General features: G+C 34.9%; 1 protein-coding gene across 4 annotated transcripts in view; it reads right to left on the bottom strand.

Moving 5' to 3' along the window:
- The window catches only part of SLC9B1 (solute carrier family 9 member B1), a 50,416-nt gene that overhangs the window by 29,594 nt on the left and 3,864 nt on the right, over positions 1-16,958 (bottom strand). For 2 of the 4 annotated variants that reach the window (XM_064484528.1, XM_064484521.1), the window contains exons 2-3: positions 6,036-6,105; positions 4,216-4,351 (exon numbers count right to left, since the gene is read on the bottom strand). In XM_064484528.1, coding sequence (XP_064340598.1) covers positions 4,216-4,351; positions 6,036-6,104 — 205 coding nt within the window. In that variant the 5' untranslated portion in view covers position 6,105. Of the gene's footprint in view, positions 1-4,215; positions 4,352-6,035; positions 6,106-6,695; positions 6,773-7,608; positions 7,757-16,958 lie in introns of those variants that run through there. The other 2 variants (XM_064484525.1, XM_064484532.1) reach the window with 2 other exon arrangements.

Raw genomic sequence — 16,958 nt, 5'->3', positions numbered from 1 at the left:
TGTATGTGAGGTCTCTGAAAGCTCTCATGTATCTTTTTTTAGGCAGTTACTTGAAGACATATGCTAGCAAAACAGGAGGAAACCAAGAAAGATGAAGGATTTTAATATTGGAAACAATGTATCCAAACCAGGAAAGCATTGAAAGGAAGCTCTAGGATGACAGTCTTCCACAGACCTGGAAAACAGCCACACAGGAGGGAGCAGAAAGACGGAAGTCTCTGGGAGGAAGGTCTCCAGGAATGAAGAGGGATTTTTTTTTCAGTTTATGAAATTATGAAGACAGTGAAAAAAAAAATCAGTGGTTGCCAGGGGCTCCAGGGAGAGGAAGGAATGAATAGGTAGAGCACAGGAGATTTTTAGGGCACTGGAACTATTCTGTATGATACTGTAATGGTGGATGCATATCATTATACATGTCAAAACCCAGAGAATGTGTAACACAGAGAGAACCTTAATGTAATTTATGGACTTTAATAATGTACAACACTGGTTCATCAACTGTAACAAACATACCACATTAATGTAAGATGTTAATGATAGGGGAAACTGTGTGTGCATGAGGGTGAGAGGTTAAATGGGAACTCTCTGTACTTCCCACTCAATTTTTATGTAGACCTAAAAAAACGCCTTAAAAGGCTATTAATTTAAAAAAAAACAATAAAAATATGAAATAGTGTGATATATGTATAATTGAAGTCCCAGAAGAAGAGGAGAGAGAGAATGGGGCAGAATAAATATTTAAAGAGAGGATGACTTTCCAAAATGGATGAAAGACAATACACAGGTCCAAATAGTCTAGTGAAGCTCAAGGAGGATAAATACAAGGAAGTGTATACCTAGTCATATTATAGTTAAACTGTAGAAATCAAAGAACAAGAAACATTTTTTTATCATCTAAAAAAACATAGTCATATTACATTTAGAGGAACAACAATAAGAATTATGCTGGCTTGTCATTAGAAGTAAAGAAAGCCAAAAGACAATGAAAGAACATCTTTAAAGAGCTTAAAGGAAGCAAAGCCTGTGAAATTGAAGTCTATACCCTACAATAATATACTTCAAAAATAAAGGTCATATGTGGGAATGTAAACTGGTGCAGCCACCATGGAATACAGTATGCAGGTGCCTCAAAGAAACTAAAAATAGAGTTACCATATGATTTAACAATCCCACTCCTAGGCATATATCTGGAAAAGACAAAAACTCTAATTCAAAAAGATACATGCACCCCACTGTTCACAGCAGCACTATTTACAATAGCCAAGACATGGAAGCAATCTAAATGTCCATCGACAGATGACTGGATAAAAAAGATGTGGTATATATATACAGTGGGCTATTGCTCAGCCATAAAAAAGAATGAAATAATGCTATTTGCAGCAACACGGATGGACCTAGAGATTATCACACTAAGCGAAGTAAGTCAGACAGAGAAAGACAAATATCATATGATATCATTTATATGTGGAGTCTAAAAAAAGTGATACAAATAAACTTAGTTATAAAACAGAAATAGACTCAAGAACACAGAGAACAAACTTATGGTTATCAAAGGGGAAAGGGTGGAAAGGGATAAGTTACGAATTTTGTATTAACAGATACACACCACTACACACAAAATAAACAAGGCATTACTGTATAGCAGAAGGAACTATATTTAATATCTCATAGTAATCTATAATGGAAAGGAATCTGAGAAAGAAAATATATATACATAACTGAATCACTTTGCTGTATACCTGAAACATTATAAATCAATTATACTTCAATTAAAAAAGATAAATAAAAATAAAAAAAGATCAGAAAGAACAAAAAAGGCATCATACTTGCTGATTTCAAACTATATTACAAAGTTATTATAATCAAAATAGTATGGTATTAGCATAAAAACAGACACATAGGTCAATGGAACATTTGTTATTCTGAAGCCCAGAAATAGAGTTATATACATATGGTCAATTTGTGACCAAGTAGCCAAGAATATACAATGGGAAAAGGACAATCTTGTCAATAAACGGTATTTAGAAAACTGGACAGCCTTATGCAAACAAATAAAGCTGGACCTCTATACCATACACAAAAAATGACTCAAAATGGATTAAAGACTTGAACCTATGACCTGAAATCATAAAACTTTTAGAAGAAAACATAGGTGTTAAGCTCTTTGATGCTGGTATTGGCGATGATGTTTTAGGTTTGATACCAGAAACAAAGGCAGCAAAAGTTAAAAAAAAAAAAAAAAGTGGGACTACATCAAACTAAAAAGCTTCTGCACACCAAAGGAAACCATCAACAAAATGAAAAGGCAACCTGCCAAATGGAAGACACTATTTGCAAATCAAATATATGATAAGTGGTTAATATCCAAAATATATAAGGAATTCATACAACTCAATAGACAAAAAAAAAAAAAAAGAAAAGAAAACCCCCACAATAAAACAATTTGATTAAAAAATAGGCAGAGAATCTGAATAGAAATTTTTTCAAAGAAGACATACAGATGGCCAACAGGTATACGAAAAGATGCTCAACAACAATAATTGTCAGGGAAATGCAAATTAAAACCACAATGAGGTAACACCTCCCACCTGTTAAAATGACTATTATCAAAAAGACAAGAATGTTATTAGTGTTAGCGAGGATGTGGGAAAAGGGAACCCTTGTGCACTGTTGGTGGGAATGTATACTGATGTAGCCACTATGGAAAACAGAAAGGAGATTCCTCAAAAAATTAAAACTAGAACTACCATATGATCCAGCAATTCCACTTCTGGTTATTTATACAAAGAAAATTAAAACACTAATTCAAAAAGGTGTATGAATCTCCATGTTCACTGCAGTCAAGATATACAAGACAGCTAAACTTACAAGAGCCAAGATATGGAAACAACCTAAGTGTTCATCAACATCAAGGATGAATGGATAAAGAAAATGGTAGGTCTATATCTATATCTATAAAATGAAATATTATTTGGCCATAGAAAAGAAGATCTTGCCATATGCTACAACACAGACGGACCTTGAGAGCATTATGCTAAGAGAAATAACTCAGAGAAAGACAGATACAGTATAATGTCTCTTATATGTGGAATAAAAAAAAACCCAAATAGACTCACAGACATAGTAAACAAACTTTGGTTACTGCGGGAAAGGGAGTGGGAAGGGATGAATTGGGAGTTCAAGATTTGCAAATACTAATTGCTATATACAAAATAGATAAAACAAATTTCTTCTGTATAACACAGGGAACTATATTCAATATCTTGTAGTAACCTGTAATGAAAAAGAATATGAAAACAAATATATGTATGTACATGGATGATTGAAACATTATGCTGTACACCAGAAATTGACACATTATAACTGACTATACTTCAATTAAAAAAACCAATCAAGCTCATAGATGCAGAGAACAGACTGGTGGCTGGCAAAGGCAGAGGGCAGGAGGATGGACAAAATGGGTGAAGGGGGACAAACTTCTAGTTATAAAATAGGTCATGAGGATGTAATGTACAGCATGTTGACTATAGTTAGTAATATTGCATTGTGTATCTTTACTAAGTGAATTTACTAAATCAATTAATAAAATTTTCAAAGTTTAAAGTTAGCAAGCAGCAAAGAAAAAAATGTTAAACTCAGTTACTAATCCTTCATCATATTTTAATCTAATTTTTGTTCTCTATAAGTTCTGTACTTCTGGAGGTCAAAATCATTCCCCCTATCTCTTCGGTTTAATCACACAGAAATCTAGGGTGGAAAAAAGGAAAATCTCTTATAAATACTTGGTGACAATGAGATGCTTTAAAATTTTAGTGGGAAAGCAAGTTTTATACAACTCTTTAAGGCAGCAGCTGTTTTAAAACTTGGAGCTTATTTTTAATAAGAATCTTAATATTGCCAGAAATATAATGTTCCTTCTAGCTAACTTAAAATTGAACGTCAAAAGTAGGTTTTAAATAAAAATCTTGTATCAATTCTCTAATTTCTAAAATTTAAAACAAAAAGTCATGAAAAACATTAAAATAGAGATCTGTTAAACAATTATTATTATTACTGACAGACTGAAGGAACTACTTCTCCTTTGTCCACTTGTAATAGGGCTAGTCATCTCATCTGGAGGGTAGAGATCATGCAGTGGCTTTGTTGGCTTGTGCTTTAAGATTTATCAAGTAGATATCTCATTTTCTATCCATTTACATTTCTTATTTCACATACCATTTGTAATAGTTTCATTCAGTGTTCCTTGTGGAGGACAAGAACTCTTTTTTTCCACCTGTGGTTTTGTTCCCTCTGTTTTTGACAAGATAGTTTCCTGAGTTTCTTCAGGTTTACTATCACTAGCTTTGAGGATCTGAAGTAAAACAAGAAAATCCGTTAAGAAATATACTTTCATACAATTTTATGAATGCAAGAAATGACCATAATTAAATTCATACTATTACTGTGAACATGGATACAAAACATACAACACACACAGAAAAGCATATTCATGCTCTGTATCAATAGGTATCTGCGGAGGTAACAGCAGTGTATTTTGCAGGGCACCTTGATTTGGCCTTTCACAGACCTGAGTTCCTGCTGTCTTCATTTATGATTTATATGTACTGAATAAGTCCTGTAGTGTGGGCAAAATAAAACTGCCCGTCCTCAGTCTAATTCCAAAAGATTATTCAACAAAACTTTTGTGGAATTAAAATACAACTAAATTGGAAAGGAGGTAAAATATAATTTTACTTGGATTCAGTTCATTTGAAAAACTACATAACTGAAAGAAAAATGAGAAAAACAGATTAAGCTTTCAGAAATGAAGGTTCACGCTTCTTCTACCACTGTTCATAGATAACACATTCAGATGATTCATGGGTATACCTCAACCTTCCAGGCTTCAGTGGTAGTTAGTCTAATTATGAAACTGCTGATTTAGGGGGAAAAAAAGATATGTTTAGTTTATGAGACTAATCAAAGGCTTCTCCCAAAGTAAAAACCAAGACCAGACAAAAGATCAAAAAACAAAATAGGTCACTTAACTCTGGGATAGAGATCTTCAAACTTCCTTGCTGTCATGATGTGTGTGTGTGTGTATGCCCTTTGAGTACATCAATACTACTTTGCATGCAGTGGAGAGAGAACATCACATTGCCACAAGAAATGGTGACAAAGGCCAGAGAGCATGGATGGATTAGATTAAGGGAAGAGGAAGCACTTAATGACTAGGAAGACAGAGGCACACAGCAGCTGATGTAAACAAATTATGCAGCTCTTTAAAAGCAAAGTTCTTTAAACCTGGTCATGATTAATCTTTTGGAGTACTGATTCAGAGACCTTTTCTTGGAAAGTCTGTCACTATACAAATGGTCCAAGGTAAAGACACAAAGGTGAGTTTTGATTAGGGTGGGTGAAAGGTTATATATAATAAAACCATATTACTTTCCGTTTTATTGTTTCAGAATTTATAATAAATGTACAAAGAGTAGGATAAAGTCTTTACAGATAAAGTAATTAGAATCAATGGGGGGTATTTAAAATACTTTTTAAAAAGGACTTTTTTGGCCCTTAAGAACTGTAGAAACCTCTATTATAAATAAACAATTTATACTTCTAATTATGAGCAATTATTACTTAGTAAAACTAGACCAACAAAAGTTCTAATGACTTACTATTTACATAAGCAAAAAAAAAATAGATCTCTTCAAATGTACAGCACATTTTACTTAATTTAGATTTTTCTTTATCTCTTGTACTCTAAACAACTAAGTTTATTCTGGACCTGGCAAGAAATAATAAGTCAAATTTCCATTATTCCTAAAATCTGCCCTCTTTAGCTCCAAAATAATCTACAGTCACTCTTTCCTATCTTTTCATTCCTTTTACTCATTCCTTAAGACCTATTAAAAGTAGCTATTTTTAAATGACCACTTCTCATTTTTCAACCAACTAAAAACAAACAAAAAACCTATTAAGTAAACTTTACAAATAAATTTTAAGATCAGATTGGTTTTTATGTCATATATTACAGTATAGTTTAAAGTTTTTACCTGAGGAGTTGTAGATGATTGCATGTTTTTATCCTCCAAATGTTCATTATTTGGTTCTGTGGTGTACATGCTAATGTTTAAAAGAAATTTAAAAGGAAAAAAAAGAACTATTAACTCCATCTGAAAACAAACATGGTTAAGTGGGATTAATTTTTAAATAATTTTTGTCACAAAATTTTATCACAGTCAAGTCAGATATCTTTATAGTCAAAACAGTCCAAATATTCATTTTAAAGTTATTAACCAAAGTTATGTGCACAAGTTTTTAAAACTATTAACACAGAGAAATTGAATACTTCTCAATAATTCATAATCTTGAACTGTATTTTAAAAGCATGTATCAGAAAATTCTTTATTTCATGCACTGAACTAGTATGTTTGAGACAATTTCCATCATTGATTTATTCTATCTTCAGTAAATTCCTGCATAAGAGACTCCAAGAAAATTTAAAATGAAATGTGATCACCTACATTAAAACCTACATCTGTAAGTTACTGATACAGGCTGAAAGGTCTGTAGGTCTAACATTTAAGCAAGGCAAAATAGGTTTTATTTTGAGTAATTATGTACTAGAGAGAGAAAAAAAGAATGAAATAGAACCACATGAAGATAAGAGTTAGTTTCAGAAACTTTTATTTTAAAATAACTGTTGTTTCTACCTTCTCTGTGATCTTTGCTGTCTTTGAGTGTAGAGAGAGTATCTTTGCCTTAAAAATGTCTTTCAATTCTGGAGCTACTGTTGAGGACAAAATTAAAGATTTCAAGTTTTAATTTTTAAGTACTTGACAAGAACACGTTTCAAGAATCTATACTTTTTTAAAAAGGCAAGCAATTTTAATAATGAAAAATTTTAATGGAAAGGAACATTAACATTTGAGTACCTACCACATGCTCAGTGCTTACATGTACTGTCCCACTTTAATGAATCAAAATATTAGTGCATAAAATCCTTTAAGGAATCATAACTGAATTTATGACATTAAAACAGAAAATAACACTTATTTTTAAAATTTGATGAAAAAAATAGATCTCTAAGTCCCTTTAAAGTAAAATTCCGTTTTCATTAAAGAGAACATCAAAATTATTAGAATGACTCCCTGTTGTTAGCTGTTAGGCCAGGAGCAAAGTGTTAGTAAGGTGTCCGAATAAGGAATGTTGGTGAATCACCTAAGCTGTGTCAGGTTTGGAAGGGGCAGGCTGAGGGTTAGTGTGATTAAAAAAATTTGAGCTCCAGTGCACGAGTCATGCGGTCAGGGCACAAAGTTCATGGACTCAATAATTTTTGAATGCCTACTCTTCTGGATTCTGAAAATAAAAGCAGCAAAACAGGAACAGGAATAGAGGTTTCTGCTGTTACATGGAGCTTATAATCTTGCTGCGGGGAAGGGGAAGACAATAAACAGTATTTTCAGACTGCAACTAAGTACTGAAGAAAATAAACCAGCATGATGTCACAGTCATCAAGGTGACATATGAACTGTGACCTGAATGAGGAGAAACTGTGAGTCATAACTAGGCAGATGGACTAGGAGCAGGCAAACATAACATCACAAATCATACAAGTAGAGATACCAAGAAAGCAGGCAGCAAATTTTAAGATCTGGAACTAAGTCATGATTAGGATAGCAGGACTTGGGATCCAGAGGAGCAAATGGTGCATTAGAGCTTGAAAACCTAGATAAGGAGTCTGAAAAATAAACATACAGGTTATCAGCTACAAGAGAATTCTGAAACTGTGTCAAGCAATATTTGTGCCTGACAATTACTCAGTACTCTTTACATATCTGCCAAAAGTGGAATTGGTAGGTGGTATGTAGACTAACCAAAAGCAAGAACTTTGGAGCTGAGATAGAAATGTATTTCACTCTCCCCTTTATCTTTAAATAACTGCAAGAAGTGATTTATTTCCCTAGTCCTCGATGTATTTATCTGTAAAATAATGATATAATATTGCTTAATGTATTGGTTATTGTGAGGATTAAATGATAAAACAGCTGACACAAGTTGGACTATGTTAAACACTTAACATGAATCATCTCTTTCGATTCTCACAACTCCATGAATTATTTACTTTTGAATTATTTACTCTATAAATTATTGTCCTTATTTTACAGATATTGGAACTAAGACCCAAGAAGGTTAAGTAATTTCCCCAAAGTCACACAGCTAGCAAGTGGCATAGCTGAAATTTAAACCAAATACTGTTTAGTATTATTCAAGTCCTTGTTAACCCTGGTATCTATCTGTCTTTTTGCTTTTATTCAGGAAATACTGCATTGTGGATTTAAGTTACATTTTCTTCATGACTAATACATTTATTGGCCACTTAAATATCTTTTGTTTAAATTGAAGTATAGTTGATTTACAATGTTGTATTAGTTTCCGGTGTACAGCATAGTGATTCAGTTACACATATACAATATTCTTTTTCATTATATGCTATTACAAGTTATTGAATATAGTTCCATGTGCTATACAGTATAACCTTATTGTTTATCTATTCTCTATATAGTAGTTTATATATTCTAATCCCAAACTCACAATTTATCCCTCCCCCTACCTTTCCCCTTTGGTAAGCATAAGTTTGTTTTCTATGTGTGCGAGTCTGTTTCTGTTTTATAAATAAGTTCATTTGTATCATTTTTTAAGATTCTACATATAAGTAATATCATATATTTGTTTTTCTCTGTCTGACTTACTTCACTTAGTATGATAATCTCTAGGTTCATCCATGTTGCTGCAAATGGCTGTTTTTTATGGCTGAGTAGTATTCCATTGATATATATATATATATATATATATATACACACACACACACACACACACACACACACTACAACTTCTTTATCTAATCATCTGTCAATGGGCATTTAGGTTGCTTCCATGTCTTGGCTATTGTTAATAATGCTGCTATGAACATTGGGGTGTGTGTATCTTTTTGAATTGGAGTTTTCTCTGGATATATGCCCAGGAGTGGGATTGCTGGATCATATGGTAAGTCTATTTTCAGTTTTTAAAGGAATCTCCATACTGTTTTCCATAGTGGCTGCACCAAATTGCATTCCCACCAAACAGTGTAGGAGGATTCCCTTTTCTTCACACTCTCCAGCATTTATCGTTTGTGGACTTTTTAATAATGGCCATTCTGACCAGTGTGAGGCGATACAGTGATATTGAGCATTTTTTTCATGTTCCTATTGGCCATTTGTATGTCCCAGATTCCTTTTGCAGAGCCTTAACTCTTGATTTTCCCTGCAACTGAGACTCTCCACCATAAATCTCCCCTTCATTTGGTTAATTCCTTTTTATCCCTCAGTTCAAGGTCCATATACTCAAGAGAAATATTTATGACACCACCTCTGCCCCTACGCTAAGTCAGGTCCAGACTTTATATGTTATTACAGAACTTTGATTATTTTCTTCAGAGCATCTATCTCAGTTTTTAATTTACTCATTAGAGTGACTGTTTAATGCATTTGCCTCATTAGGCTACAGACTCCACAACAGTGTTCCAAAGGCCCTTGAGGCTCTGTTCATTTTATTTTTCAATTTTTTTTCCCCACTCTGTTCTTTAAATTGAACAATTTCTATTTATCTATCATCAAGTTCACTGATTCTTTCCTCATTTATTTCCATTCTGCTATTGAGTCCATCTGGTGAAATTCTATTTTAGATACTGTAATTTTTAGTTCAAAAAGTTTTACTTACTTTTTTTTTTTTTTACTGTTTCTGTTTTTCTGCTGTGAATGAGTATCTTTCCATTTATTTCAACTATGCTTATCTTTACCACATGAACCATGACTGCTTTAACATCTTTGGTAATTCCCACATTTGGTAATTCCCGTATTATGGGTTGGCGTCTCTCGGTTGTCTTTTCCGGTTCTTTATACGTCAAGTACTTCTGGAGTATATCCTGGACATTCTGTTGCATAGACTCTGGGTCCTACCAAAATCCTTGAGGAATATTTAATTCATTTTTTGTTTGTTTTAGCAGGTAGTCAACCTCGGTCAGTGTAGATCACATGCTCTCTCTTACCTCCTGTGGGCACCGGTTCCAGTCTCAGTTGTTTCCAAAGTCTTTGCTATGCTGCCTTTGGTTCATCCCATGAAATCACTCAGGGGTTAGTCTGTGACTTGCACAGTGGTGGTTTTTTGGTTTGGGTTTTTCAAAAATCTTACCTCACTTCTTAAAGCCACTGATATGCTGCTTTGGGCCTGTCTCATGCATGCACAGCTGGAGGTGATCCAAGAACTTGGTTGGGTTCAGACACAGAATTCAGGAACCCCGTTCCCTTGCTTTCTCCTCTCCTGAATCCATACACCCCCAATTCTATTATCTCTAAAGGTTCCTTTTCCTCCTTTCTCTGGTCAGAAGACAGGGCTTTTTCTGAGTTTTAGCTGTCCATAATTCCATGAATAGTGCCTGCCCTTAGGGAAAAGCCGTAAAAGGAAAACAACAACAGTTCCTCATATTCACTTCGGACTACAGGGTCCATTTCCCCAAATCTTCAGGCCATAAAAATAGGTTTCTTATTGTACTTTTGGCCTCCTGTGTGGTTCTTGCATGGTTGCATTACTGGGGCTTGCCTTCAGGTCAAAGCCATAAGAGCAAGAGACATTCACCCTTGTAGTTTTGACTCTCCTCCACAATCCACCTGCTTTTGTTCATTTTTCTGAGTCCTCAGGTAATTGCTCTTTGCATTTTAACCAGTTTTGGGTTGTGAGCAGTAGGAAAGAGTTTGTAGTGGGCTTATTGCATCTTGGATGAAAATGGAAGCCTGTGCACTTCAGGATAGCAGGGACCATATCTGGTTTTACCCTTGATCTACATAGTAAATGGCAGGCACTCAATAAATATTTGTGGGATGAACACTGAGTGAATTGAGAATTAAAAAAACACCATATACTCAAAATGACAACAAAAACAATATTCTGAATGGTTAACAAGAAGGGCATCTTTATTATAGAAGGGTAAGAGATTCTAACACCAAGAATAGGTGTTTCAAACACATAAAAAGGAAACAAATTATAAATGAACAAGATCCTTAATGATTATGCTGCAAAGACAATTAAGAAATTAACAGGACAGTTTAGAAAAAAGTTCTGCTCCCATAGAACAAAAACTTAAAGAGTGGAAGTTTTTAAAAACTAGGACTCTGGCTAAGATAGATTTTTGGCATAACTTTAACGGGGGAAGTTGAAAAGGAAAAACCAAATACTTAAGTAATCAGAAGAAGATTGGGCAGAATACATGGGCTTTAGCTCTCTCCCCACTGCCCCTTTCCCTCTTTTTTTTTTTTTTTTTTTTTAACATTGTGTCTGTCTCCTTTCTTCTCTGCTCTAGATATCTCCTTATCTCTATTTTCCTTTGGACTTCTCTCTTCCCCCTGGGCACTTCTTTCTTTCTTACCTGACCAATTTTTAAAATGCCTATTTCCTTAATATAAATTTTGTAATTTAATGTAGATAAATTAAAATAATGACTTTTATCTTTCTCCTAATAGTTCTTCTTTTAGGAGTCAGTTTCTTGATAGAAAAACATCTTCCTAACATCTCTGTGCAACTACTTGAAATAAATTTGAGATAAGTAAAAGCCTACTTGTGTAATTCAGAAGTAATTGTGGTAATCCAGGTGTCAAATGGTTACAGTGAATGTATCCTTTTAGGAGTGAAACCAGGCAGGACCCTGCGGGGCCTTCCTGGGGGACCAACCACCTCCCACCATGTCCCCATCTCTTGTTTGCGGAAAAGCTTTAGCCTTCTAGGCCTTCCCTAAGTTCCAAAGAGCAGATTTAATCAGAGAAGAGAGGAAATGCAGAAACAGGAAAACAGTCAAGCAAGACAAAATAATACATTAGCCATAAAGCAAAGTCAAGGATCCTTAGTTCCTCCTCAAGGGCTATATATAGATATATTCTGAGCCATATCCTCGAGTTGTGGTGTGGACACTAAAACCCCCACCAGGTGGAAGAAGTTAACTGCATGCTGACCACTGGCACATAGACCCCAGATCAGTTGGAACCAAAAGACTGACAATGTTAACTCCTGAAATACCACCCTGTTACCTCACCCCCAACCAATCAGAAGGTTGTACACGAGCTGATTAAACACCGATCGACCCTTTCCCTCACCCTGCCTTTAAAAACCCTTCCCTGAAAGCCAGCAAGCAGTTTGGGTCTTTTGAGTATTAGCTGCCCATTCTTCTTGCTTGGTGCCCTGCAGTAAACTCTATACTTTCCTTCACCACAACCCGGTGTCAGTAGATTGACTTTACTGCATGTCAGGTAAGCAGACCCAGTTTTGTTCAGTAACAGGAGTCCTTTCATTACATGTCTGGATAGCTGGCGTAATGGAAAGAATGAGGACTTTACATCAGAAATTTACTGGTTGTATGATCTTGGACATATATGAACAAAAAGAAGACTCTTGTGATTTTTATTCCAGTATCTTACCTTTCTGTTCACCTCAGTATTTAAAAAAAATATGCTCTATTTATTTCAATAAGCTTCTTAAAATCCTTTTGCGAATGAGGCTGAGTATAAGTACATACATACTATATATTGTGCTATTATGGGAATAAAGTAAGATGTTTGTACAGTTCATAGCAAAAGTTGTGATGTGAAATTGATCATTTTTATTAGAAGTATGTACTATCATCATATTGCTAAGCTTTGCTCTTAAAGTTATAGAAAATTCTGATTGATTTAGAGGTTCTGTTTTCCCCTGATTTTATCAGAATGTCTCTCTGATTGTACATATTGATAATGGCCACAGTTTGGTATCATCAAAGAGTTGGGCAATCTAAGCTCTTTGCTTTTAATCTGCAAAATAACACTGAGTACATTTCTTGTCACTTCACCTCCCTGTCCCTCAATTCCAAACCTATAAAGTGGGGTAGAGAGGGAGGATGTGAGATGATCTAATGCCTTAATCAGTTTTAAGTCTATGCTTCTATTCCTTTATGGATCCACTGTTAAAAAAAAAACACCCAAGGTGAGATAATACTGATACATGCTGCTTGGGAACTTCACATCCTATATAAGTATCGTGTATGTATATATTACATCACTTAATAGAAACAGCTTTTTGTCTTTCCCCTGGTGTGTGTTGTAGTGTATGCTGCACTTTGGGGTTACTTTTGGAGCAATGTTGAACAACAGTGACATCTAGTGACTACATGCTGCATATCATTCAGCAAAATATTCATGGCCAATTCTTAGTCTTCTAAATGTGGATGATTCACTTTGTGACTTAGTTAAATATTTAAAATCATTCCTCATCTCTCCTCCATATAGATTTAAGAAATACCAATTAAAATTGACAGCATTAACAACTAGATACACAGTAACTGAAACTTTCTTCAAAAAATCATAATGCATACAGAGTTAAATATTAACTATTGTTAAGGGAGACTGCAACTTTTTCCCTTCCATTGAGAGTGGCAGAACTGGGATCTGAGTTCAGGTGTGTTTCAACATGTAGTCCACGTCCTTAGTCACTACACATCACTGACATGTGATAGCCATTTAACATATTTTTGTTAAAAGAATGGTAGGTAAAGCATATGCGTCAATGTCTGGGTTTCTGAGTAAGCATTGCTTTAGAACCTTTGGAACTACTGCCTTTCAGACAAATCTTTTTAAGTTTACATCAAAGATCATCAAGTAAAAACATCTACAGTATAAGTCTTTCCGAACAGATGAATTTAAGTGTTATATCCACTGAGAATATTCCTCATAAAGAGCATTCAAACTAGATGAGTTTTTTGTTTGTTTGTTTGTTTAAGATAATGACTAACTGGCATTGCTATTTAATCAGGACAATACAAATCTGGGTTAAACTACTACTCCAACTCAAACGGACTCTGCCACTATTTAAATTCCTATTGTATTTAGTATTTGTTCCCATTAATCAGATATTATCTTGAATTTTCATTCTTTTCAGGTGCCTAGATCTTGTTTCCACAATAAAATGATAAGGTATCCAGGGTTCAGAGCATATTTTATATTCTCATCTTTTCCTCAGCACCAAACACAATGGCGTTTCTCACCTACAGAATAAAATTACTAACAACTTATCCAGAATCTAAGGTTTGCCCCAACACGGCATCAAACCATCTTGTCAGCTTTCTCCCACATTCTCTTGACCCTACATTTCAGTCAAACTAAATTGTTAATTGCTCTCCTATGCATTATTTGTTCTCTTTTATTTGCTTGGAATAACTTCCCACTGCAACTCTTCTTTGTAAATTATATCTACTGCCTAAGGGTTATTCCCAGAACAGCTTCCTGCCAGGTATACCCCAAACAGGAAGTCATCTTCCCTTCTGAATTCTCACTCGCTGAACTGTCACTTGCTCTACCTTCCTTCTACCTCTCTGGTTGGCCTTCGCCTTCTTTACAAGCTTCCTTTCCTCTTTCTGTCCCTTAAATGTTGAGGTTCCTCAGGATTCTGCCTTATGCCCCCCCCTTTTTTTTTTATTACTCACTCTCTATTTCTTAAGAAATTAATTTTACTCCCAATGGCTCCAATTATGGCCAATAAGCTGATGAGCCTGGACTAGTGAAGCCCTCTTGAGAGTCTAACTAGTGTATTTATCTAAATATTGATCACCTTTATAAGCATCTTAAGCTCAATATACGCACAACCGAACGCAAGACCTTTCCCCACCAAATCTATTCCTTCTTCAGAGAATTTCCCAACTCAGAGAATGAAGTTACCATCTACCTTGTTGCTCAGATTAGAAACTGAGGAGTCACTCCTTCTCCCCGCTTCTCCTTTCCCGCTGACACCGAGTTACTAAATCATGATAGTACAAGCTCCTAAGTACTTAAAAATTGTGTCCACTTCTCTCCATATAAATTATCATTACCCCAGTCCAGGCCATAAACACCTTTCCCCTAAACACTGTAATGGCCTTCCAACTGTTTTCCCCACTTCCAGCCTTGGTCCTCCCCATTGCAGTTTCATAACGCAGAGTAATCTTCCAAAATGTAGCGTGATTGTGGCAAGTTTCCGCTTAATATTCTTCAGTGGCTTTCCATCAAAGAAAAATATCCAGACTCCTCAAATGCAGCTTACAGAGCCCTCTGTTATAAGGGATAACCTTGTCCCTGCACATCTCATTCTTCACCTGGCATTTTAAACTTCAACTGTATTAAACTTCAACTGTAGTTCTTCAAACTTGTCATGCCTCCCGTCTGCATTACACATTCCTTATGCTGCCTCCCAACTGCACTCTCCTGCTTCTTGCCCAGCTAGTTCTACATAGGTCAAGAAGTCATTCTTGCAGACGCTCCCTTCAGTATGCATTCTTATTATAGCACCCTCTCCTGATCACAGCACCCACCCCAGTACTGTAACTGCTTGTTTAATTACCATCATTCTTTTGACAAATATTCATCGAGCGCCCACTACGTAACAGGTAGTGTATTCTTCTTTATACAGAATTTAGTCAGTACAGGGTACTGTGGCAGCACATATGAATTGTGGGAGAGGGTTCAAGAAATGCTTCTTAGTGACTCACACTTCTGTCTATTTTCCTGGTAGACTGAATTGGCGCAGCGTTCACAATCATTTCTGGGTTCTTTGGATTACCTAACACAATAGATGGTGGATAAATATCTAATCCCATTAACTATTGGATTTTAAGTATATACAAAAAGTTTTTACATTGTAAGAGGACTCCAGCCAGCCATTACATCCTACTTAGCAGAGTTTTTCTTTGTTATCACTTTGGAAATAGTGGAGTATAAAAAGTGAAGAGGCAAACCACTACAGTGAAAGGTATGGGACTTACAGTCAGAAAACTGTGGATAATAATTCTGCCACTTACTAGCTAGGGGTCCTTGGCCAAGGCCCTTAATCTCTCTGAGCCTCAGTTTTCTCATCTGAAAAAGGTAGTTACAAAATCAAATGAGATAAAAGAAAATAAAAGCATAACACAAAATGCAAAGGTAAATCCAAATGCTATTGTTATTATTGTTATTAGAGTGACTACAGATCAGGTCTGCCTGTTACTGGTCATCTCAGCTTTATAGACAACAGGATTTCCAAATCCCATTCTTCATCTTCCCTTTACCATTTAAAAGGGAGGCTTTTGTATTTTAATAAACATATTGATGGAAATGTTAAAAAAAAACCCAAATATGTATGATTTCACTTATATGTGGAATATAAAAAATTAAAAAATTAGTATATATAACAAAAAAGGACAAGACCCACAGATATAGAGAACAAACTAGTGGTTACCAGTAGCAAGAGGGAAGGGGTGAGGGGCAAGATAGAGGCAGGGGATTAAGAGATACAAACTACTATGCATAAAATAAATAAGCTACAAGGATATATTGTACAGCACAGGGAATATAGCCAATATTTTAGAATATCTATAAATAAGAGTATAACCTTTAAAAATTGTGAATCACTATGTTGTACCCCTGAAGCTTATATAATAATGTATATCAACTATACCTCATTAAAAAAGTCAGATAATATATATGTTCATGTATAATTGAAAAATTGTGCTCTACACTGGAATTTGACACAACATTGTAAAATGATTATAAATCAATAAAAAATGTTTAAAAAAAGTCAGATAACAAGTGTTGAGAAGGATTTGGAGAAATGGGACCCTCATGTACTCCTGATGATAATGTGAAATGGTACACTTTGGAAAACAGTCTGGCAGCTCCTCAAATGAATATGTATAGTTACCATATGACCTAGCAATTCTACTCTTTGGTATATTCTCAAGAAAACGTATGTCCAAAAAAGAAAATACATATCTGTGAGTATACCAAAGGAATTGAACTGTATACTTTAAATACATGAATTTGGTATGTATGGTGTGATATGTGAATGATATCTCAATAGATCTAATTTAAAACCACAACAAAATACACACATATACATACAGATAAACA

The sequence above is a fragment of the Camelus dromedarius genome, chromosome 1 (genome assembly GCF_036321535.1).
Source record: "Camelus dromedarius isolate mCamDro1 chromosome 1, mCamDro1.pat, whole genome shotgun sequence".
Lineage (NCBI taxonomy): Eukaryota > Metazoa > Chordata > Mammalia > Artiodactyla > Camelidae > Camelus > Camelus dromedarius.
This window is presented reverse-complemented; position numbering and strand designations above follow the sequence as displayed.